Here is a 26377-nt window from a genome sequence, read left to right as displayed (position 1 = left end):
ATTTGAAAAAAAAAACCATGAATGAATTCCTATGCACACTGCACATAACTTATTTGTAGTGCAAAAAACACTTAAAAACAATACAATAATTAAAACGAAGAACAATTTTAACAAATATAAACATATTAGTATTTCAATGGGAAGTGTGGGCCTGCTTTTGGCTGAGATAGAATGGTTGTTGTTGTTGTTGTTGTTGTTGTTGTGTGCTTTTGAGTAGTTTCAGTCTTAGGTTGACTCTGAGCGAGGGCCAGGTAAATGACCTTGGAGGGCCATATCCGGCTCCTGGGCCTTAGTTTGAGGACCCCTGATTTAGGGCTTTAAAGATCACAACCAGCACCTTGAACTGGGCTCAGAAACATATTGGCAGCGAGTGTAGGTGCTGTAACAGGTGGCATACTGACCAACATGTAGATTATTGGAAAGTATGGATTTGTTGTATGTTTTGCTGCCATATGCTATTGTATATAATGGAACTTGAGCATCTGTGGATTTTGGTATCCTGTTGATATGAAAATGAATCTGGCTACCAGTATTTAAAAACTTTAAAATTATAACAGTAAATAAAGAACATAACTCAAACACAGGGGAACTCCAGACAAGAAACAACCAGAAACACCTAATCACCTCTCAACAAAGGATTCCCCCAGGCAGGAACAAGCCACACCTAAAAACTGTCAGGCCATCAAATGCTAATCAAGGGGAACAACTGAAACATTCACACTTAGCTCCAACAAACGGGTTTGTCCCACCCTGGACTTTCCCCAGATATATAAACCCAATTTTCCTAGTTTCCAACAAACCTCACAATCTCTGAGGATGCCTGCCACAGATGCAGGCAAAACGTCAGGAGAGAATGCTTCTAGAACATGGCCATACAGCCCGGAAAACCTCCAGCAACCCTTTAATGTTTTTATTAGGTGTTTTTAATTTTTGTGTTCTCATGTTTAAATGGCCTCTTATCTTAGGGTGAATTTTTTCCTATAGAATTTATGCTTAGATATATGTTGTTTGATTTATGATTTGGTTTGTGACTATAAGGCATTGAATATAGTAAATACATAAATAATATATAGATGCACCCAGGCCCGTAGCCAGGATTTCGTTTCGGGGGGGGCTAAAAAAAATTCAGGGGGGGTTTCGGGGGGGCTGAGTTTCGGGGGGGGGGCTGAGTCTGAGTGAAAGAGGGTGTAGCCTAGCAAACCTTTTGTATCATTACCCCAATACCCCCATGCATATGGGATATATTGAGTATGGTGATCAGATCATGATATTAATAAACATAACAGTTTAAATAATGCACCAGTAAGGCCTTTTCGCGAACCACCATGAGAATTTCGGGGGGGGCTGAAGCCCCCCGAGCCCCCCCCCTGGCTACATGCCTGGATGCACCACGAGGCTAAATTACTGGCACATAGATGAGATAGGATCCTGCGTGCGTTGACTCCTGCTGCAAGGCTCCAAAGCAAGTGTTGTGCGCATGCGCGCGTTTGCCTCTACTCGAGCGGACAGCTCACAGTGGAGTGCAGGCCTGGGCAAACTTCGTCCCTCCTCCAAGTGTTTTGGACTTCAACTCCCACAATTCCTAACAGCCTACCGGCTGTTAGGAATTGTGGGAGTTAAAGTCCAAAACACCTGGAGGAGGGACGAAGTTTGCCCAGGCCTGGTGTTGCGTATTGTGCGGCAGGGCTCCCTCCTAAAGCAAGGAGCGGGGAGTTGACAGAGTATTATGAGCATGCGCGCATTTGCCCCCTCCTAAATGAAGGAGCTGACGGTTGACAGGTTGTGTTGTGCGCATGCGTGAGATTGCTGCTGCTTGGCAACACAGCTGCTTGGCCAGGCTGTTGGAGGCTACGTCGAGCCATTAGCCGCGTGGCGCGCATGCGCGTGCCTGCTCGTGCTTGGCCCGGCTCCCTCCCGAAGCCTTGGCGGCGGCGGTGGGCAGGGCCGGCCGGCGCCTGTGGGGCCAGAAGGGCGCGCGCGGCTCCGCCTCTGGCAGAAGCATATAAGCCGGTGGCCAAGGAGGGAGGGCGCAGAGGTGCAGAGATGGCGTCTGAGGCGCGTCCGCTGTCGGGCCACGTCTGCGTGGTGACGGGCGCCTCGCGGGGCATCGGGAAGGGCATCGCGCTGCAGCTGTGCGCCGCCGGCGCCACGGTGTACATCACGGCGCGGGGCCGGGAGGCGCTGGAGCGGGCGGCGGCCGAGGCCCGGTCCCGCGGCGGGAAGTGCGTGGCGGCGGTGTGCGACTCCTCGCGCGAGGAGGAGGTGGCGGCGCTGTTCGAGCGCGTGCGGGCCGAGCAGGCGGGCCGGCTGGACGTGCTGGTCAACAACGCCTTCTCCGGGGTGACCGCCATCGCCGGGGAGATGGGCCTGCCTTTCTGGGAGAGCGCCACCACTCTCTGGGACCAGGTCAACAACGCCGGGCTGAGGGGCCACTACCTCTGCGCCGTCTACGCCGCCCGCCTCATGGTGCCCGCCGGGAAGGGCCTCATCGTCGTCATCTCCTCGCCTGGTGGGATGCGCTACATGTTCGACGTGCCTTACGGCGTGGGCAAAGCCGCCTGTGACAGGATGGCCGCCGACTGCGCCGTCGAGCTGAGGCCCTTCGGCGTGGCCTGCGTGGCGCTGTGGCCGGGCCTGGTCCGCACCGAGATCCTGGAGAAGGAGGCCAAGGAGGGCACGCAGCCTTTCTACCAGGTCCTGAGGGAGAGGCTGAGCACCATGGCCGAGTCCCCCGAAGTGAGCGGGAAGTGCATCGTGGCCCTGGCCTCCGACCCCGACGTCATGCGTCATTCCGGCAAGGTCCTCCTCAGCCCGGACCTGGCCCGCCAGTACGGCTTCCGGGATGTCGACGGCAAAGAGGTCTTCAACTACATCTCCATCCGGGCCCTCCTCACCGAAGCCATGCCCAAGCTGGCCTTCCTTTTCCGCCTCATCCCCGGGTTCTTCACCGTCCCAAAGTGGGCCCTCGCGCTTTATTCCAGCAAGTTTGCCATCTACCGACCCATCCAGCCGCCTAATCTGAAAACCTCAAAAAAAGACTGAGGCCTACATTGCTTACATAGTGATGCTCCTCAAAAAAGGACTGACGTCTGTATTGTATACATGATGATGCTCTTCCAAAAAAGGCCTGAGGCCTGTATTGTAAATGTGATGATGGTCCTTCAAAAAAGGACTGGCACCTGTATTGCAAAGGTGGTGATGTTCCTTTAAAAAGACCTGATGATTGTATTGTATACACGGCAATGCTCTTCAAAGAAGGGCTGATGCCTGTGTTGGGTTGACAGTGATGCATCACTGTGTCCTGTATGCAACAGGCATGGGCAAACTTTGGCCCTCCAGGTGTTTTGGACTCCAACTCCCAGAATTCCGAACAGCCCAGTGACTGTTAGGAATTGTGGGAGTTGGAGTCCAATACACCTGGAGGGTCAGAGTTTGTCCATGCCTGGTATGCAATATAGGCAGCAGACCTTTTTTTTGGTCAGGATTTCTTTTCTGGCATTTCCTAATCAATGCAGTGTTTTATCCCTCCCCAATTGTGTATCCACACCATAGGATTAAAGCACTTTGACATCACTCAGATTGCTGTGGGTCAATGGTATGGAATCATACAAGTTGTAGATTCGTAAGGTCTTCTGCCTTCTCTGCCAAAGAGGGCTAGTGCCTCACCAAAATTCAACTCCCAGGATACCATAGCGTTGAGCCATGGCAGTTAAAGTGGTGTCAAGCTACATTGATCCTATAGAGTAGACGAGCCTTTGCGATGCCCCCCCACCCTTCAGACAGCAGATGGGCTGAGATATCGTGGTGGGGTATTGAATGGGCATTGTATTACTACTGTATTGATTCTATAGTATGGAAGCACCTTAAATCATTTGCAAGAATGGAATTGACAAGTTTGAAAACTGCTTGTAGATTTTCCGGGGAAAATAAGTTTAAGGAACTGAATAGTTTCATTTCCCTTTTTCATGTCGACTGGGAAACGGGAACTTTAATTCTCTATCTAGTTATTCATCTAACTCTTAGAGGCTTTGGCTGCATTAAAATGTATCAGAGCAAGCTGTGTTGCACTATTTTGCTATTAAACGGACTTGTTTTGGCAGTTTTTGTCAGGGAATATTTTGTCCAATTTGTTATGCCGCAGTCCTCCTCTTCCTGCCATTTGCTCTCTCTTCTTCCTCCCACACACCCAGTGGTTGGCCTGGGCCTGCTAGTGTCACTGCATACAAGGCATAAACACTAATATAACCTGCACCTAACATAGGACCTATTAAGGCAACTGTACAGAAAATGTCTATATGCAAAGGAAATGATAAAGATGGTGGTCCTCTCCCCACCCCCAATTCTGTCTGACTTCAATCTCATATGTGACTTAAAGGGGTGGCATCAATTAAACAACTTCTTTTTGCTAGGGTTAACATACTGCAGTTGCCTCTGAGTTTTAGCTCCTAACACTTAAATGGTCCAGGCTATTATTTTATTTATTTATTTTATTTTATTTATTTATATACCGCTTTTCTCAGCCCTCAGGCACTCAAAGCGGTGAACAACATCTCTGCTATATTATTTTGAAATATAGCAGAGAAACATCATTAGTTGTACTAGATCAGATGAAGAGCCTACCTACTCAGCCTTCTTCTCTCGTAATGGCCAATCAGATGTCTGTACAAAGCCTAGTGCTTGTGTTTCTGCATGTTAGGTTGCATAGCTATTTCAGGGTGCTGAAAAAATTACTAATACAATGATCTTGCTACTAACCATAGTGAAAGAAGTAATTAGAGCCAATCTGAAACGTTTTTCCCTGCTCTTCCCTCATGAGTTCTGGAGGAGCTGAAAGAATAAAATAAAAAATAAATTATGGAACTGGATCACAGGACAGCTTCCCAGTTCCAGTTAGGTTCTCAGCACTTTCAAAATGGTGTCAAAAGTTATACTGCCCTATGCTGTTTTGACACACTTGGTGCTGCAGGCATTCAAGATTTGTTTTGCAACATTTTAGATAACATTACAAAGCAGGTCACATACACACCCTTCAATTGATATGCCCCTTTTGGCAAGTAGAATCAGAACTGACAAGGGAATTCAAAGGTCATCTTAACCTATGCCCCGCCTGTGCAAGGTACATAGTTACAGCATTCCATAAGGCATTTATTGGCCAATATTTTAACACCTGCAAGAAAGAGAAACTTGTTACCTTCCAAGACAACATGTTCTGCTGCCAAATAGCTTAGACCATCAGCCAATCTTTCCTAGTTTTAACTGGAATTTCCTTATTTGTATGTACAATCTTGTTTGTTTGAATCCTCTCTGGAGCCACAGGAAAGTTTGTTGTTGTTTTTTATTTATTTATTTATTTATTTGGCCTGGCAGGTTCACCCTACTGCCTCAATCTCTTCTTTAAAGATACAACCCCAAGACAGACCCTTACCCCCTTCCAAATGCAGATCCAAACTCCATTGGAAACTCACGAGAGCCTGTGTTGGCATGCACATCTAGTAGCATGAGATTATTCTTACCTGTGAGATTGACAGTAAACTCTTCACCTGCTCTGGATCAGAATCTCATTTAATAAGGTTTAGGACAGTAATATCATCTGTAAAGCTGCTTAGTTCATGTTTAACCTCTGTGAGGCAACACCTGTGTCTCCTTGTTGAATGGCTCCTTTTTCGTCTTAATCTTCTGGTCTTTGACTCATTAGACAGGTTCACTGCTAAAAGAGGATTTTGATCCACTCAGCCAAGATGGAAGATAAAGCTCTGTTCCTCCAATTACTGTTACTGATCTGGACTTCAGCATCTCTTGCATTTCCAGTATTAGCTAGCAAATGTTGCAATAACAAATGTGAAATCTTATGTAAATTTTACAAATTAACTTAGGCCTCAGTCCCAACAGACTGAATGAATAAAAGAAGTTATGCAAGTATAGAGTTCCCAAGTTCCCATTGCTTCACTGGTCTCTAGCTGGGATTAACACCTGCATTTAGGTTTAAATGCTGTTGAAAGAGATTTACTACTTATCTCTCCCCTAAAGTCTGAAAGCTGGGGAAAGTGGAAGGCAAAAGGAAGAGGGGCCGACCAAGGGCAAGATGGATGGATGGCATCCTTGAAGTGACTGGACTGACCTTGAGGGAGCTGGGGGTGGTAACGGCCGACAGGGAGCTCTGGCGTGGGCTGGTCCATGAGGTCACGAAGAGTCGGAGACGACTGAACGAATGAACAACAACAACAAAGTCTGAAAGAGAATCTAAAGATGGACACAATCATGTATCATTATTTCCTAAATAAGAAAGGTATTTTGAAAACAGTGCATATTATGTCCTCTTAACATTTTGGGAGTAGCTGTGTCAGCCATATATCAAATCAAAATAAAATGCACAAAAGCACAATTATGTTATTGGTCAACAAAATTGAACACTTGATGTGCCATTAGCTCCTTCCTCCAGCAAAAGATGTTTAAAAATCAAATAAAGGAAAAGATGGTGTTGAGGTCTCAGGCATATATTTTCTGTCAGATGTTTCTGTTGCTCCTCTGACGTAAGCAGAGATCACTCTCTTTTGACTGTGTGGGGACTGAGATGTGGCTTCATAAAAGACTGGGACATCCTGGAGTTAAAATGTTATTGTACTTTGTCTCAGGGACCTTCTAGACAGGCCGTATATCCCAGGATCTGATCCCAGGTTTTCTATTTATCCCAGATTATCTGACTCATATAATTCAGTTTAAAGCAGAAAACCTGGGATCAGATCCTGGGATATACGGTATGTCTGAAAGGATCCTCAGGACCCTTCCACACAGCCTTATAATCCAGAATATCAAGGCAGAAAATCCCACGTTAGACTGGGTTATTGGAATCTACAATGCTTTGAACTGTGTTATTGGAGTCCACACTGTCATGTATTCCAGTTCAAAGTAGATAATATGGGGTTTTATTCAGCTATGTGGAAGGGGCCCCAGTCTCCACATGGCACAAAAAAGGCAAGTGACCTCTATCAAAAGCCTTACTGAGGGAAATAACTTAAAACGAGGTCATTCAGAGCATTTTGCAATGTAAAGATAGGCTGTACATGCCTATAAAGGAATCCCATTTAATAACATTGTGTATAATACCGAACTACCTACCAAGGGTGGAGTGGTAACAGTACACAGTTTAAGATGCTCAAGAATGTAATGGGTTTATTAGGTTTTTTGGTCACAGTATTAGTTGGGATTGCATGTTTAGCAGCACTTTTTTGGCAGAGTGCTCTGAGCTATATTGCATTTGCAAATAACAATATATCATACAACTTTCTAAGAGCTTTGCCTTTTTTGGACCCCTGCTGTCTTTTCGTTACATAACATGAAATATATCAGTTCTAGTGTGTGAATCATCCCTGCTCATCTGTGAGTCAGCCTCTTTCCTACATTGTTTTGAAGCAGGCAATAGTAACTTAGCAACTCAACAGTTGGCTTGGGCTACTTTTCCATTATATTGTTTCTTTATCCCCTTTCCCTTTCATTGCAAGTAAACTCTCAAATATAATGCTGATAGTGGACACAAAAGCTACTTTCAGATGGATTTAGCCTTATTTCTTTTTTAAAAACTTATTTTCTGTGATTGTGGAAGACAAGTCAGAAGCAGTAGGACCAACATGTTGTAATTACAAATTGAAGATATAATCTGGATTGTAAAGATCTCCAAATGAGGCAGAGTGAGCGCAAAACAAAATTTGGGTTACATCAATTATTATATTCAATTAAAAACAGCATTGCCCAACCATAAACAAAGCAACTTCATGGAGGCCTAGCAAACTATGCAATAGGTAAACTAGATAGTTAACAAAAACAGAAATTATTATTATTATTTTAAAAAATCACTTAATTATGTGCTAGATCTTGTATGAACACATGCAAATATCTTAATGTAAACCAAGCAGATTTGCATGTGCACATATGAGGTCCAGCGCATAACAAAGTGATTTTTTTAAAAAAAAACTTTTGTCAGATCTTTCCCTCTCATCACCTTATTGTTAATTCAAGCTCTCTTTAATATTAAGAAGTTTAAAAGAAAGACTTTCAGAGATTTCTAATTGCTTTCCACTTGTGTTTCCCTTGAGCCACCTGTGTGACCGTGGCTCCATGTTTAGACAGCTTGATCAGATGACCTGCTGTTATGGGCTTTTAAAAAGCACACATGCACTGGAGTAGTCCACACAGGGGGAAGGAAAGGATGTTTTGCATGACTACAGGCATACACAGCCATGCAAAGATGCACATTTTTCAGGCAGAATCGAGTTTTAAGCACACCCTTTTAACATGCTTTCCGATTTCACATGCACTTTGGTTAAACGTTTAGCGACCCACCTTTCTAACCTGGTTACTCCTGGTTTTTTAGCCATATGTAGAAGGCCCTTCATGTTCTTCTCCCTCCAGCCCAAAATAACAGACTGGGGCTAAGGGCATAAAAGGCCAATCCAAGGGAAATAGGATGTGCTACTTGAAATAGCATCTTTCCCAAGGATAGTTGAAAGCAAGTTCGTTTTTATTAGTGCAGGTATTAAAAGAAAAAGGGAGATGTAGCCTATCATTTTAACAAAAAGCAAAACATCATCTAATTTTAATTATAGTGTTACCCACAGTAAACACTCAAGCAGCTGCTATTGCTAGCAAATGGAGATGACATAGTTTCTGAATGTATCTAAGCGATTAGATTATGTCTCCTTGTAAACACATCAGCAATTCAGCAGGACAAACGCAGATGGGAAGAATGATCTAGAGCTAAAGAAATGAAAAATGGATTTTCTATCAGTAATGGTGTCATTAGAATATAGTGCATTCCTTTCAAGATGGAGGGACCTGGAAAAAATGCAGTTGTGTCTGAAAAGTACAAACACAGACTCCTATCAGCTTTGATCCACACCAGTCTGTACATCTCATAATGAAGACTAAGAGTCAAGGAACAGTGTACACCCTTCAATGTCCCATTCACACTATGTTGTGTTGCTAAAAGCTCATCCTCACCAACCAGTTTTGCATTTGTTTACCCAAAAATCTATGTTATAAGAAGTGTCTGAAAGCAATAGTTGGTGCACTGCCCTTACCAAGATAGACCTATAGGCCTGCTGTATGGAAAAAAATAATAAAGGTGCATATTCTACATTATAGAATTAATGTAGTTTGACACTACTATAACTGCCATGACTCAATGTTATGGAATCCTGTGAGTGGTAGTTTGGCAAGCACCATTGCTCTTTGGCAAAGAAAACTAAATATGATCCATAATTCAATAGCATGAGTCATGACAGTTAAAGTGCATTAAAGTGAATTAATTCCAGTGTAGATGTACCCCAAGATGTATGTGGCTCATTAAAGTTGACAGTGGACTGATCACAAAGAGCAGGGGACAAAGTTCCAATTACCTGTCAAAGGACAACAATGCCTCACTCCTCAACCTTCTTGGTTTACAGCAGAGTTTCTCAACCTGGGGGGTTTCAGAGGGGTCACCAAAGATCATCAGAAAACACGTATTTCTGATGGTCTTAGGAACCCTTTTGGCAGAGAAGGCTGAAGATCTCTCCGCCTGCTCTTCTCATCCTTTTTGGTGTTGTTGAACTAAAACTCCCAGAATTCAAAAACAGCCCCCTCCCAAACTTCACCAGTAATCAATGTTGGCCATGTAGGTAGTGTGCCAAGTTTGGTGCAGATCCATTGTGGGCTGGCTTCAGAGTGCTCTTTGAATGTAGGTGAACTATAAATCCCAGAAACTACCACTCCCAAATGTCAAGGTCTATTTTCCCCAAACTCCACCAGTGATCACATTTGGGCATATTATTTGTGCCAAGTTTGGTATATACATTAAAACAAATAGAACTCCCAAATGACAAAATCAACCCCCCCTCCCAATCCCACCCCACCAGTAGAAGCTTTCCGAAGCTCTAGGTGCTCTTACTGCCTATTACAGGGAAAACCAGCTGATCCCCAACCCATCTAAAACACAGACATGTGCCTTCCACTTTAAGAAAGGACAAGCATCCTGAGCTCTGAGGATTACCTGGGAAGGAATCCCACTGGAGCATTGCAGCGCACCCAAATACCTGGGAGTCACTCTGGACAGTGCTCTTACCTACAAGATGCATGGCCTGAATATCAAGCAAAAAGTGGGTGCTAGAAACAATATCATACGAAAGCTGACTGGCACAACCTGGGAATCACAGCCAGACACAGTGAAGACATCTGTGCTTGCGCTGTGCTACTCTGCTGCTGAGTACGCATGCCCAGTGTGGAACACATCTCGCCACACTAAAACAGTGGAGGTGGCTCTTAATGAGACATGCCGCATTATCTTGTGGTGTCTGCACCCTAAACCACTGGAGAAATTACACTGCTTAGCCGGTATTGCACCACCTGACAAGTAGCGGGAAGTAGCAGCCAATAGTGGAAGGACCAAGGCAGAGACATCTCCAGCTCATCCCCTGTTTGGGTATCAGCCAGTACGTCAATGACTTAAATCTAGAAATAGTTTTCTAAGATCTACAGAGACACTCGCTGGAACACCTCAGCAAGCGAGAGTCCAAAAGTGGCAGGCTCAAACCCAGAACCTCAAACAATGGCTGATACCAAATGAGAGACTCCCCTCTGGGCACACAGAGGACTGGGCGACTTGGAAGGCACTGAACAGACTGCGCTCTGGCACCACGAGATGCAGAGCCAATCAAGAAATGGGGCTACAAAGTGGAATCCACGACATGCGAGTGTGGAGAGGAGCAAACCACTGACCACCTACTGCATTGCAACCTGAGCCCTGCTACATGCACAATGGAGGACCTTCTTGCAGCAACACCAGAAGCACTCCAAGTAGCCAGATACTGGTCAAAGGACATTTAATCAACTACCAAACTCACAAATTTTGTATTTTGTCTGTTTGTTTGCTTTGTTCTGTTAGAAATGTTATATAAGTGACTGGTTGCCCTGACACGACAAATAAATAAACCCCACCAGTATTTAAATTTGGGCATATCGGGTATTTATGCCAAATTTGGTCCAGTGAATGAAAATACATCCTCTGTATCAGATATTTACATTAGGATTCATAACAGTAGCACAATTACATTTATGAAGTAGCAACGAAAATAATTTTATGGCTGGGGGTCACCACAACATGAGGAACTGTATTAAGCGGTCAAGGCATTAGGAAGGTTTGAGAGCCACTGGTTTACAAGTTCAGCTTGAATGCTATGAAACTGGTGATTATTGAAATTAGTTATCAAAACAAAATGAAAGGAGAATGAGACTTCAGTCAACTGTGAACTACCTACATTTCCAGCTGCTGGGGTAAAAAAGAACTGGTGTCCCAATTATTTATTTAGAACAGTGGTTCCCAAACTTGAGTCTTCCAGGTGTTTTGCACTTTTAACTCCTAGAAACCCCAACCAGATTGGCCAACAGTCAGGAATACAGGGAGCTGAAGTCCCAAACATCTGGAGGACCAAAGGTTGGGAAGTGATTTGGAGCTTTTACACCCCACCGTTCAACCAGAAAGACTCCTAAAGTGACTCACAGTGTCATTTCCAAGAATTCCTCATCTTCAGGCCTCATGTCTCAGTTTTGTGAGTGGATATTTTCATTTTTGTTGTTGTTGCCAGAATAACTTTAAAGTGCATTTTCATTTTTAAAAATTGCTATATTTAAAACAACATTCGTACCTCTAGCTATTTTGTATGTAGTAGGACTCAATTATGGGGTAGATATCTGGGTTATAGAGGGGGGGAAAAATCCCTAATAGGTTTGTAGTGTTTTAGCCTGAGCAGACTCCAGCCTTCTGAAACAAAGAAAGCATCGTAGCACTGTTATCTTTCATATATACTTCTGTCCGCTGCTTGCAACCCCCGTTGCAGTTTTTGCTATCTACTTGTCCCATGGGAATTTTCCAATGAAAATAAAATTTCTATTGGAGAAGTTGATTGTTTGATTCTCAAAGGCTTCCAGGAGCTGTTGTATTGTTCTAAACCAGGATATGTTTGGTTCATGTTTTAAAAACATGTTCAGTAGTAGCTTTGGCACGATCTAAACTAGTTCCCAGGAACTGAAAAACCCGTTCCTCAAATTGTTGGAATTTGCATTCCCCATTATGGTAATTTGGGGCACTGAGACGCTAGTCTTCATAATCTAGTATCAGAGAGAAATCACACTCAGAGACTTTGTTTTCCCCCAACATTTATTTTGAAATGATTAAAAAGATTGCATGTACATTGCTCAAGAGCCTATGTAAACAGTCCAGAAACCTCTTCTGCAACTTTCTTCAATGGGATTCTTTGGGGTTTCAAGGAATCCTCTGAGCTGTGAAAACTTGTGAAGCCTTCCTGCGAGCCTTATGAATGGACAGTAAGAAGAGTTAGAATGGAGCATTATTATATTTCCTCACACCATTTAGTTAGGAGCTTCTTTTCTAGCATACTTACAGTTTTCTCCTCCAATGACAGCACGCCATCTATGGCTACTATTTGATACTGTTTATGTTTTAAACTTCCTACAAATCTTCGAAGCCATCTGAGATTGTTCCCATCAATGCCTTTTAAGAGTTTTTGCATTTCTTGTGAGGGGGAGCCAGGATCAAATATTAGTAGACACAAGCTCTTGTTCTTCCTTTCTTCTATTCCAATAATAGTACGACTGTGGCCTAAGAGGAAACAAATTGTGTCAGAGGATGCATTCATTTTTATATGGTGCTTTAACTATAAATCTCTTAATGAAGCCCTAAAATGTTGCACAGACATCAGGTTCAACATGACACGTTATTCTGGTAGTGAAGGTGATGCAATACTTTGTGAGTGGGAAGCATGAAGTTATATATCCTATCCAACTACACTAGTTTCTAAAAGTGTTTGAAATTCATATTCTATGCATAACTACTCTCCTCCAGCAGATGGTTCTTGCCTTCTGCCCTCTTTGCCAGATTTTATCACTTTTTAACAACAAGGAACAGGAGCATACAGGAGCATACTACTACAAGATAATTTTGCATTATTCGTCTGCTGCCCCACACAGAAAACATAACAAAAAGCATTTATTGCAAAAATTATATTGCCCAGAAGATGTTAGATAGATAGACAGACAGACAGACAGACAGACAGATGCATGCATGTACAGGCAGTCCCAAGTTACGAACAAGGTCAGCTCAGTAGGTTTGTTCTTAAATTGAATTTGTATGTAAGTCAGGATACATACTTTTTATTATTTATTGATTTATTTCCTTCACTTATTTCCTTCACAGGGGACTCAAAACTGTTTCCAACATATTGTGTCAAAATTTAATGCCCCCAAAACATATAACTATCAATTAGATCATTACAATGTAACAACATTAAAACATGGAGTTAAAAACATTAATATAAACGTTAACATTTTAAAGTCTAACTCCAGCCATATAAATGTATGTGTGTGTGTGTGTGTATTTATATCTTTAACTTTTGATAACACAGGGGAGGGTTAACACTCCTGTGGTCCTTGTTTTGCTGTTTGTACCCTTGTTCAGAAGATTTCGCCTCACTTTCTGTCCCTGTGATAATTGGATTTTTAAAAAACTGGCTTGTTGTGGAAACAAGAATGGATGATAGAGCTTCAGTGGAGACACCTTTTCCCCATGACAACTCTTTCAGGAGTGAATTTCCCTTCCTAGGATGAGATTTCTCTCACTTTCTGTTGTCTCACCCCTAGCTGTAACTATGAGTCATATGTAAATTGGATGTAAGTAATTTGGGGTCTGCCTGTATTTAGAACACTTACAAGAAAAACATGATATGGATATACTGAGTAAAAATCGACACATAGTTAGTTGTTTCCTTAAAAGATGATCCTGCTAAAAAATGGAACAACCCTGGATTATGTTTTGTATAGCATGATTATAACGGATGTTTTAATTTAATTGATGTTTTAATAATTCATGTTTTAATTGTTTAGTTTTTAATTGTAATTGTTTACTTGACAATTGTATGTATGGCACCCAATTGTTCCCTGTTGTAAGGCCATCTTGAGTCCCCTCGGGGCTGAGAATATAAATATAATATTTATATTATATAAATATGGTAAATATGGAAATCCCATGCATATGGGAAATATTAAGCATGGTGATCAGATCATGATATGAATAAACATAACAGTTTAAATAATGTACCAGTAAGGCCTTCTCGCGGACCACCGGCTACATGCCTGTACTACTATAATCACAATTACACGGCTTTCATTCTTACAGGATCTGTTTTCAGAAGTGGACACATTAAGCTACTTTCAACAACATAACATGTTCTGTTGTTAACTGGATACATGGCTTCACTAAAGGTCAAACTAAGTTTTAGAGGCTCTTATTGAAATAAGAGAGCAGCAGACACAACTGCTTGATGGGGAATCCCAAAACAAGGATTCATTCATTAATGCCTTTAACCACATCAAAGGATTATAGGTTCTTCCCCACCTCTGTAATGATATATGAACTCATATGGTACATAACAAGGAAATGGATATAGATCAGGAATTTAATCTTACATCCAGGTATGTTTAATAAAAGAACGAAGTGGGAAGCTGAAACCAACCTTGGTGCTGGAGGTAGATAGGTGGCCGGGAGGAACACACTACTTTTGCATTGTTCTCCTTTTCTGAAGAATAATAATTCAATACCCACTCAAGCAAACGAGGATGCGTTCCTGAAGGGCCAGTTGGCTGGTGAAAGTCAATGATTTGAGACCTGTAAGATGGTTCATGGAGATTTTTAATTTATTTTAAAGCAATCTAGGTGTGCCTTAGGTTGCTAATTTTGATAATATCTCAAATACATAACCCACGAGAGCCATTTCTCATTTGTTTATAGTCAAAGAAAACCTTCTCTTAGCTTGTGGCCTTGGTGCCTCTAAGACTGCCTCTAAATACAGGCAATCTTGTCTCTTGAAGTTACATTTGAGAACAGTTTTTCCACTTGTTCTAATATTTTTGTTAAATTGCTTTTATGAGTTTAATTATTCTTACCAACCTTGAATTAAAATGTAGTTCTTGAAAAGAAAAAATGGATTCACAAGTGAAAATTTTGCTATTGCCAGTAGCAGCTATTCTTCACATGCAGAACAGCCGAACATGTATAAAGCTATGATTTTTCATTTTCTTTGTTGTGAAATAAAAGATTACAAGAATAGGAACAAGGAGGTTTCCAGAAACTCATTTCCCTTAAAATAACACACTTACTTTAGCCTTAGAGAAGTTAACAGGGAATAAATTTCACATGCTCCTATCCATGCCCTAGTACCATGTAATCTGCCGTTGAAATGAGAAGCTCCTTGCGGATCAAAACCTTCCTTCCAGGCTTCTTCAATCAATGACTGAATTTTTGGAATACAAGGTATGGATGAGTTCTCTAAAAACAAAAACAAACAAAAAAAGAGAGGGGGGCAATGGACACATTTGTGAAGCATAGCTTTGAAGGATCAACAGCCATCACTGAGATCTGAATTGTGGCAGTTGTCCTGGAGGCAACAAGCTGCAATCATTAATTTTTCATACTATGATCAAGCCTGAAGTGGCTCAAAAGGACTGAACAGTGTCATTCTTATAGATGCCATTAACGAATCATCAAATGTTTCTAAACCCCTTGCCTTGAATCAAGTTGTTATAAGAACTGAAAGCAACAGAAAACTAATTATTGGTAATTTAGAAAAGCTGCATTTGGGCAGAGACGGATGGGAGGAGGGAAGACTCTTTCTATCATGTAAGAGGAAACATATTCCAAGAAAAGAAGTGTGCACCTACCCTGGAAGTATTGAATAACGCTGTTGTCCTACAAATATCTATTCAGACATCGGTGTCATTGAATCTAATGAGACTGGCACTCAAGTAATTTATGTTAAGACTGTAATTGTCAATCTTGAAGCTGTACAAATATTTCTATTGATAAAAAGCATAGTAGCCATCATGCTTGGCACAGTGCAGTTTAATTTCAGCCACGAACCACAGCAAACAAAAATAATAAAAAAATCACTGTCCCCCACACCTCACTGCAGGCACAAAAAATGGCCTGTGTCATTTTATTAATGAGATTGAAGCCAGAGTACACAGCCCTGGGTGAAATGGACTAATTGGACAATTTACACATCAAAATGGTACATATAATGTTCATGCAATGTTTCATCACACAAATTTGAAAGCCATGTTCTAGCAAAACTGGTTCTACAATCTATGGTTACTTTCTTCCCACAGAAAACTAGGTGTGTTTGTTGGGGAACTTGTACATATGAGCATCTGCTGGCAGCCTGAAGCGACACAGCTCAGCACAGGCGTTTTCTGTCTTCTCTAGTTCTTTCTTTCAATAGAGGTATTGTAATTTTTTAAAAAAAAATTCTCTCCCTCTACCAGTGGTTCTCAATCTGTGGGTCCCCAGATGTTTTGGCCTTCAACTTCCAGAAATCCTAACAGCTGATAAACTGGCTGGGATTTCTGGGAGTTGTAGGCCAAAACACCTGGGGACCCACAGGTTGAGAACCACTGCTCTACCACTTCCTTCCATTCCTCCCTCCCAAATCATGGAGTCATAAACCTTATCTTTTATCATCACAAGCTTAGAAAAAGTAGATCGTTAACTGTCCTGAATGACTGTCAAGTTAGCCCTTGAGGTGCAATAGTACTACTCTATTGTTACCTTAAGTTTGGTTCACTAATATCGTATCACTTATGAATTAACAAAGCTAGTCAATTGAACCTTGCTTTAAATCTGCTTATTATTCAGATCACATTACACAAAGATAAAGATGAGACTGTAGTATATGCCAACAGAGTACATTATCAATAATTCTTTAATCTGGCAAATGTGACACTGGCAGTGCAGTGCTTTAAAATACAAACCTTTTAAGCAGTCTTTATAGACACTGTTTCTCAAGAGAGAAGAAAGCAACATTTGAAAATTCCTGTAACCACAACCCCAGCCTTTGTCTCCAGAACAAAAGTGGAAGTGATCCACTCCTGCGGAAAGCCACACATGTTTTATGTCTTTACATTCATTCTGGTAGTACTGGGATAATGCTTCAATAATTCCTAGAATTTGAAAAGAAAGTGGAGGAAGGGGTGGGGGGGGTGGGGGGAGAAGAGAGAGATACTGGTTATAATACAATAGTCGTCACACAGCTTACATTAGGCATCCTCAAACTGTGGCCCTCCAGCTGTTTGGCCCTCCAACTCCCAGAAGCCCTAACAAGCTAGTTCAATTGTCAGGAATTCTGGAAGTTGAAGGCCCAAACAGCTGGAGGGCCATAGTTTGAGGATGCCTGGATTACATGATGAAGGGGAATGGAACAAATATTCTAAGCAGCAAGAAATTCCTCCAATTCTGGAGGGAACACAGAGCCAGCGTAATTTACTGGATAACTTGTTAAGACATTAACTTGGGAGACACGAGAGCACTCCTCAGCTATGAGTGCATTTCAATACTTTGAGCAAATAGTCCCGGGATTTGCTCCAAATAAGACTGGGAGCCCTTCTACTTGGCCAAAAACCCATAAGTAACCAGGTTACTTCTGTGGAAACCCCTCCCCAATGAAATCTGATCAACCCCTTCTCTCCTGACCTTCAGGAAAAAATTAAGACATGGCTTTGGGACCAAGCTTTTGACAAATAATTGGAGCAGTGCAATAAGACACCATAAATTAATATGATTGACAAATGGAATGGCCATGGATTATGTTTTGGATGACGTGATTTTAATTGATGTTTGATAATTTGGTTTTAATTGTAATTGTTTATTTGATACATGCATGTATGGCATCAAACTGCTGCCTGTTGTAAAACCGCCTTGAGTCCCCTCCAGGGTAAGAAAGGCGAGGTATAAATATGGTAACTAAATAAAAAATAAATTGGGGGGGGGGGGGGGAGCTAAACAATGTTTAGCCAAAGTGCGGGTGGAATCGGGTTAACAGCTGAAAAACAAATGTTAAAAAGGTGCACTTAAAACCTGATTCCACATGAAAATGTGCACCTTTGCATGACTGTATAGCCTTGCAGTCACGCTAAAAATGTGCTTCATTCCCCCTGTGTGGACTGCTCCAGTGCACGTGTGCTTTTTAAAAGCCTGAAACAGCTGACTAAGCTGTCAAAACATGGAGCCACAAACACGCAAGTGGCTCAAAGGAAGCAGAATAAGAAAGTAATTAGAATTCTCTTAAAGTCTTTCTTTTCAACTTTATAATATTAAAGAGAGCTTGAATTGACAATTGGGGGAAGAGAGAGATCCAACACAAGTGTTTTTTTAAGTCACTCCATTATATGCTGGACCTCATATGCACACATGCAAATCTGCTTGTGTTGACATTAAGATAGTCACATCAGCGTATATGAGGTCCAGCATAAATTGGGAGTGAATTAAAATAAAAAGCACTTTCGTCAGATGTATTACACCCACCCTCCATCTTGATCCACTGTGAAAATGGCGAGGGACCATTTCACGGGACTGACAGGTCTGTGTGTGGACCTATTGTCAGGTCTCAGGATTCTTTGCTTCAGTTATAAAATGAAGATTTGGTGCTGTCAGAAAGCGCCAAATCTGAAAGTGGAACTCCCATCACAACAAACTGTGAAGGCTGACCAGAGTTGTTATGCAATAACCTCTGGCAGACTGCAATTCACCCCATTGTAGTTGCAAGGAATCTGCAACTAGAGCAGATTAATGAATGATCAAGTAAGGGTGAAGAGGAAATTAAATATTTTAGGGATTTATACAGCCTTCTATGCACCCTGGAGAACAATGTGACCCCATAACACCAACAGCTGTCCATCTCACATTGAACCATAATTTTTTTTAGACATCTCATTTTGGCCTTTGAGTAAATCCATGTTATAGTTATTGACCTGAAGTCCTTGTCTTTCCATCATCAATGCCCAAAGCCAAAGATTCCATCATATCAACTTTCTTCACGTGATATTCAGATGGTTGCATTCTTCCCAAAGCTACATCCTTTTCCATGTTCTTTAGTGACTGCTGCTTGTATCCCCCAGAGCCATCCAAACCATATTGTTTCTGTCAAAGAGAAACGCAAAGCTTGAGACTAAAGGCAAACGTTATCAAAAGCAGTAGAAGTAACCAAATACTTTATCTGGGCTATTGGTTGTAATCATAGAATTACTATTACCCAGTGGATGGCACTTTACTAGGCTGAGTAGTCCATTGCTCAAAAAGGAAGACTTGGGTGCATCCAGAGGTATTGTGTAGTGATTCCACCTTGTGGGCAAAAGCTGTAATGACTCTTTGGTGAAAAGGCGGGGCGGAGGGGGGGGGGGGAGAGACAGTGGGAAATGTGGGAGGGTTGCGAATGGAGAACTTACTATCATTTCCTGAAGAGTCAGCAGCAGGAATTGAGCATAACAGCTGTACACAGATAAATGGGACAGGAAATACTTATGTGCATTAAATGAAACCAAACAGGATGTTTGATTGCAATCAATTTAGCCTTGTGCATATAAACAAGTATACAGCAAGAAGAACTGCCACTGATGAAATGCTGAAGAAACGAAACTGCAGTACAGCAGTTTATAAAATAGGTCTTGATAAAAGGAAAAAGTCTCTCTGCTCAATCCGTTCATATTAAATGCTAAACAAAACTACTTCTGTATGCATACAAGTGTGCACATTTACTATATATTTTATGTGATTTTTATCTAAATCAGGGATCCTCAAACTTTTAAAACAGAGGACCAGGTCACAGTCCCTCAAACTGTTGGAGGGCCGGATTATAATTTGAAAAAAAATGAATGAATTCCTATGCACACTGCACATATCTTATTTTTAGTGCAAAAACCACTTAAAAACAATACAATAATTAAAATGAAGAACAATTTTAACAAATATAAACTTATTATAGGAAGTGTGGGCCTGCTTTGGCTGATGAGATAGGATTGTTGTTGTTGTTTCGTGCTTTCAAGTCGTTTCAGACTTAGGTAGACCCTGAGTGAGGGCCGGGTAAATTACCTTGGAGGGCCTTATCCGGCCACCGGGCCTTAGTTTGAGGACCCCTGATCTAAATGCATCAATAAAGTACAATGGCAGAAATGTGTACTGTAAGATCACCAATACCTTACCTGTAGCTTTTGAAACTCTTCTCTTTCTTGTCTCGTTGTTTCTTCTTTTCTTTGCCTGTCTTCCTCGTACTGCAGCTGCTGTGCCAATTCCAAGTCACCCAAGTTTCTTCCTATGGTTAAGCCACATTACAAAAAATAGAAACAATTCACCACCTTGGAAAATGTTAAGATAAAGGTAAAGCCTCCATTTCTAAGCCGAAAAGCCGGTGTTGTCTCTAGACACCTTGAAGGTCACGACTGCATGGAGTGCCGTTATATTCCCGCAGAAGCGGGTACCTATCAATCTACTCACATTTGCATGTTTTCAAACTGCCAGGTTAGCAGAAACAGGGCCTAACAGCAGGAGCTCACCCCACTTCCCGGATTCAAACCGTCAGCAAGTTTAGCAGCTCAGCGGTTTAACCTGCTGCACTACCAGGGGGCCATGTTAGATACATCAAATTATCCCCCAAATATTCCAACACATCTCAGTAAATTGAACTGTTCTAAGTATGCAGTATAATCAAATTCATGTTTACTCAGGAATAAACAGCACATATCATGCTAATTCAAAGAACTGCAGATTTCTCTCCTTTTTGGGGTCAGAGCTGAGGTTTCTCACTCATTAGACTCATTAGCAACCTATTTTAGGATATTCAGCTTTTCACTCCTGGGTACCTCCTACAACAAATATTTTAAACCGGGGGTCCCCAAACTAAGCCTCCAACGTCATTTTCCTGCCCCCTTCCCTAAACTTGTGACTAAGAATCACCTTAAATCTGAAACAAATTGAAGGTACACAACAACAATTACATTTTAGATTCAATGTGCTTTGATGTTGTGAACCGCTTTGGGTCCCTTTAGTGAGAAAGGCGGCATATAAATATGATGATTGTTATTATAATTACATGAAGACTTTTCTCTTTGTTTGGCATGACAGTGAAAAAATCAAGAAAGCATATACTTGTCAATCCTAACAAACATTTTCAATCAGTAGAAAAAGAAACATTACCTTTTAACAAATCCTTACCTTCTAAAAAGCTGCATTCCTCCAAATGGAGTTCAACGTGTTCCTGTAGAACTGGGTAATCTGTGCAAATGAGCTGACATATTGGGCATTCATAAAGCTGCTGACCATTTTCTGTATGAAGGGAAAGTATTCAGGATAAATTATAAGATCTATCATTCAACGGTCCCCCATCACATACCTACATGACCGCATCATATTATTTAGCACTGACTGAAAAAAAACCTGAATGGAGTTCTCTCACAAAGAAATGCTTCTGTCGAAATTATATGCATCTCATCTATTTTTGTTGGAAGACCCTGTTATACTATTATTATTTTTACAAATCAATTAATTTTAACTATAACGACACAAAAAGGAATGGCCTTTTGTGCCTTCAAGTAGTTTCTGACTTATGGGAACTTAGCAGGAGACTGTTTTGGCAAGATTTGGTCAGATGGGGATTGCCTTTGCCTTCTTTTTAGGCTGAGACTCCGACTTCTGAGTCTGAGAGAATGTAATGCAGCTGAGGACAACTATGTGTACTGTTGTGGCTAATGATTCAAATGGGCTCAAGCCAAAAGGACTTTCAGCCCTTGATGTACTCAGAAGCTAAAGGAAAGTCCGAAGCTATAAACACATATGGGAACAATGACTGTGAGAAGGGAAAGCTAGAGATGGTAACATTCTAAAAATGGAGGGTGTAAACAATGCAATACTTGGGGTGAACAAGCTAAAGTAGATAGGAATGAGAAATTCTGAGTAAGATCATTAGAATTGTCTTACTCAGGAATTGAAAATCAAAGACGAAATGGGGTGGTATTTATAAAATCGTCCATGCCATTGTATTTCCAAATTCTATGAGTATGTATGGTTGTGAAAGCTGGACAGTGAAGAAAGCTGATAGGAAGATAACCACTTACTTTAAATGTGGTGCAGAAGAAGAGGTCTTCAGATACTGTGGACTGCTAAAAAGACCAGTAAATGGGTTCTAGAGCAAATGAAGCCTGAAGTCAAGATGCCTAAATGGAGACTGTCAAACTTTGCCATATCATGGGGAGATAATGACTTGCTAGAAAATACAATAATGCTTGGAAAGACAAAAGGTGAGAGGCAGTGTGGTATAGTGGTATGAGTACTGGGCTATGAGTTTGCAGACCAGAGTTCAATTTCTGCTCCACCTTGGAAACCTCAACATCTTTTAGATGAGTCTCTCTCTTAACACCAGAAACCCCCTGAATAAAGGTCAAGGTTTCCCCTTGACATGAAGTCTAATTGAGTCCAACTCTAGTTGAGGGTAGTGCTCATCTCCATTTCTAAGCTGAAGAGCCAGCATTGTCCGTAGACGCCTTCAAGGTCATGTGGTGCATGGAGCACCGTTGGTTACCTATTGATCTACTCACATTCGCATATTTTTGAACTGCTAGATTGACAGAAGTGGGGGCTTACAACGGGAGCTCATCCTGTCCCATGGATTCGAACCGCCAACCTTCCGGTCAGCAGTTCAGCAGCTTAGCAGTTTAACCCGCTGCACCAACGTGACCCAGAAAACCCATTAGGGTCGCCATAAGTTGGAAATAACTTGAAGGAACATAGTAACAATGAATGTGGAAAAGAGGAAGGCCGCATTCCAGATACATGGACTTCATCAAGGAAACCACAGCTCTGAGTCTGCAAGATCTAAGGTGGGCCTTAGATCTGAGTCTGCAAGATCTAAGATTGGGTGGTTTGTCGGTCTTGCATTCATGAGGTGTCCATAAGTTGTCATAAAGCAGTTAACAACCACAAGGGCTGTCTTCTCTCCATGAGTGTGTGTATATATAATAGGCATATGTGTATGCATATGTGTATACGTGAATGTGTGTATACATGTGTACGTATATATGTGTGTATACAGGTATATGTGTATGCATATATGTATACACGTGTGTATATATATATATAGGTAAGTATATGTGTATGTGTAAAATGGGTATGAATATGTGTGTGTATGTATATGTGGGGAAATGGCAGCAGTAGAGGGGGACTTAAGATGATGGGACAGTTCCCTTACAGCAGTGTTTCTCAACCAGTGGTTTCCTGGTATTTTGACCTACAACTCGCAGAAATCCCAGCCAGTTTACCAACTGTTAGGATTTCTGGGAGTTGAAAGCCAAAACATCTGGGGACGCACAGGTTGAGAACCATTGCCTTACAGATTGCAAGGCAAGGATTTTAGCAGTGCAGCTGATTTTCCACAAGACACTCATACAAGTGTGCATCTACTCTGGAGAATGAATGCTGTTTGGTGTCTTGCTCTGGCTCAATGCTATGGAATCCTGGGAGTTAAGTTTGGCCAGGCCTTTATCTTTCTCTGGCGATGAATGCTGGTGCCTCATTAAATTACAGCTACCAGGATTCCATAGCCATGAGTTATGGCAGTTAAAGTGGCATCAAACTGTGTTAATTCTAAATGGAGATGCACCTAGAGCAGGAATGGGCAAACTAGGTGTTTTGGACTCCAACTCCCACAATTCCTGAAACCCTCAGACCCAGGCCCGTAGCCAGGATTTCGTTTCGGGGGGGGGGGGGGTTCGGGGGGAGCTGAGTCTGCGTGAAAGAGGGTCTAGCCTAGAAAACCTTTTGTATCATTACCCCAATACCCCCATGCATATGGGATATATTAAGTATAGTGATCAGATCATGATATGAATAAACATAACAGTTTAAATAATGCACCAATAAGGCCTGTTCGCGAACCACCATGAGAATTTCGGGGGGGGGGGGGGGCTGAAGCCCCTCAAGCCCCCCCCCCCCCCCGGCTACATGCCTGCTCAGGCCCCTTCCTTTCCCCTCCTTTCTAGGAATTGTAGGAGCTCAAGTCCAAAAACAGCTGGAGGGCCCAAGTTTGCCCATGCCTGGCCTACAGACTTGTCAAGGGGAGTCTTTCTGCAACGCCTGAGTAGTCTACCCTCCTCGCCCAACCTGAGGGAGTCGCAGGTCTGGCGTCACGTGGGGATGCGCCTAAGGCGTGTGTATCTGGGGGGAGAGTCTTCTTGTCACTCACTCACCACAGGCCGGAGGGGAGGGGCGGGCGCCGGCGGCGAGAAGGCGGGGGGCTCCCTTCCGGTCCCTGCAGGCCGCCCGCTCCATCTCCCTCCGCTGCACGCCCTCCGCTTGAAGACCAGGCACCCGGCTCCCACTCACCGCGCATGCGCAACTCTGAGAACTCAAACTGGAGAGCGGGCGGAAAGAAGTGAAACCTATATACAGGCCAGCGGGGACCACTGCGCATGCGTGCTCCCTTCTGCTTTCTCCCGTGACACTAGAAAAAGGGAACTCAATGCTATTCTTTCCTATTTGTCCCTGCGTTCCCTCCGTAGTTCAAAATACGACAAGCACCTTCCGGTTTCTCTTACCAACACCTGATAGCGTTCTTCATTGGAAGAAGTTTCCTCTTCAGGGACTTTAAGAGTACAAGCTGGGTATTTCTTATCCGAAAAGCTTGTGACCCAAAGTGTTCTGGATTTTTGGAATAACTATTTTTGCTTATATGTTCATAATTAGAAATTCTGGAAATGAATCCCATGTCTAAAAATGAAATTCACTTATGTTTCATATGTACCTTTCTAGACCTAGCCTAAAGGTAAATTTATACAGTGCTTATGTACCACAAAGCAGCAGAGGTGTCACCGAGCATCTACACTAGTTATAATGCTGTTTGGCACCACTTTAAATGTTTTAGAAAATGTTGATCATTTCTGCTACCTTGGTAGCCACCTCTCCACAAAAGTCAACATTGACACTGAAATTCAACACCGCCTGAGCTCTGTGAGTGCAGCTCTTTTCCTGAATGAAGCAGAAAGTGTTTGAGGACTGGGACATCCGTAGGGATACCAAGGTGCTTGTTTATAAAGCTATTGTCCTCCCAACCCTGCTGTATGCCTGCGAGACATGGACTGTCTACAGACATCACATGCAACTCCTGGAACGATTCCATCAGCGCTGCCTCTGGAAAATCCTGCACATCACTTGGGTAGACAAGCGGACAAATGTCAGCGTGCTGGAAGAAGCAAAGACCATCAACATTGAAGGGATGCTCCTCCACCTTCAACTCTGCTGGACCGGCCACGTTGTTCGGATGCCCAACCACCGTCTCCCAAAGCAGTTGCTCTACTCCGAACTCACGAACAGAAAACGGAATGTTGGTGGACAGGAAAAGAGATTTAAAGATGGGCAAAACTGGCATAGACACTGAGAACTGTGAAGCCCTGGCCCTTGAGCGCTCCAGCTGGAGGTCAGCTGTGACCAGCAGTGCTGCAGAATTTGAAGAGGCACAAATGGAGGGCGAAAGAGAGAAACATACCAAGAGGAAGGCCCGTCAAGCCAACCCCGACCGGAACCGCCTCCCACCTGGAAACTGATGCCCTCACTGCAGGAGACCGAGCGGATCAAGAATAGGGCTCCATAGTCACCTACAGACCCACCACCAGTATACTGATCCTGGAAGATATCCTACTCAGACAACAAGGGATTGCCTAAGTAAAGTAAGTAAATACCATGGTCCAATGTTTTGGAGTCCTGCAAGTTGTCACTTTGCAAGGACGTTAGCCCTCTCTGCCAAAGAGTGCCTCAACAAACTAACTTTCACGATTTCATAGCCATGGTAGTTAAAGTACTGCCAAACTGCCTTCATTATATAGTGTAGAATGCACCCATATACAGGGAGTGTGAGTTAGTGTGTTGTCAAAGGCTTTCATGTTCAGATCACTGGGTCGCTGTGAGATTTTCCAGGCTATGTGGCCATGTTCCAGAAGCATTCTCTCCTGACGTTTCATCCACATCTATGGCAAGCGTTCTCAAAAGAAACTAGGCAAGTGTGGTTTATATATCTGTGGAATGTTCAGGGTGGGAGAAAGAACTCTTGTCTGCTGGAGACAGTTGTGAATGTTGCAATTGGCCACCTTGATTAGCATTTAATGACCTTGAAGCTTCAAAGCCTGGCTGGTTGGCTGTTAGGAATTGTGGGAGTTAAAGTCCAAAACACTGGACTGCAGAAGTTAGCCTTTGCCTGTTTTTTGGGGGTTTTTTTTACCTTTTTGAGTAGATTATAAATAAGTGAAATAATAATAGTGGTGCTGTGGTTTTAGCATTGAATATGCATAAAATATTTTGAAATGGTTTGAACTGAATCTTTTAATACTGTTTATTGTATTGTTGAAGGCCTCCATGGCCGGAATCACTGGGTTGTTGTAGGTGTTTCGGGCTATATGGCCATGTTCTAGAAGCATTCTCTCCTGATGTTTCGCCTGCATCTGTGGCAGGCATCCTCAGAGGTTA

The 26377-nt window shown here is 42.5% G+C and overlaps 2 protein-coding genes across 2 annotated transcripts; one reads left to right on the top strand and one right to left on the bottom strand.

Moving 5' to 3' along the window:
- The first annotated feature begins 1863 nt into the window (after nucleotides 1-1863).
- DHRS1 (dehydrogenase/reductase 1) lies at nucleotides 1864-4099 on the top strand. The gene has a single exon (XM_060753227.2). It carries the CDS (start codon nucleotides 1879-1881, stop codon nucleotides 3040-3042), a length of 1164 nt encoding a protein of 387 aa, XP_060609210.2. The 5' UTR covers nucleotides 1864-1878; the 3' UTR covers nucleotides 3043-4099.
- Nucleotides 4100-12169: 8070 nt separating this feature from the next.
- ZUP1 (zinc finger containing ubiquitin peptidase 1) lies at nucleotides 12170-24266 on the bottom strand. Its single transcript, XM_060753229.2, has 9 exons — nucleotides 24109-24266; nucleotides 21083-21193; nucleotides 20074-20183; nucleotides 18847-19015; nucleotides 16852-17040; nucleotides 15202-15370; nucleotides 14559-14710; nucleotides 12432-12649; nucleotides 12170-12340 (listed from the first exon to the last, which is right to left on the bottom strand). Exons 1-9 carry the CDS (start codon nucleotides 24188-24190, stop codon nucleotides 12293-12295), a joined length of 1248 nt encoding a protein of 415 aa, XP_060609212.2. The 5' UTR covers nucleotides 24191-24266; the 3' UTR covers nucleotides 12170-12292.
- Between the last annotated feature and the right edge of the window lie 2111 nt (nucleotides 24267-26377).

This window comes from Anolis sagrei, chromosome 1 (assembly GCF_037176765.1).
Source record: "Anolis sagrei isolate rAnoSag1 chromosome 1, rAnoSag1.mat, whole genome shotgun sequence".
NCBI lineage: Eukaryota > Metazoa > Chordata > Lepidosauria > Squamata > Dactyloidae > Anolis > Anolis sagrei.
This window is presented reverse-complemented; position numbering and strand designations above follow the sequence as displayed.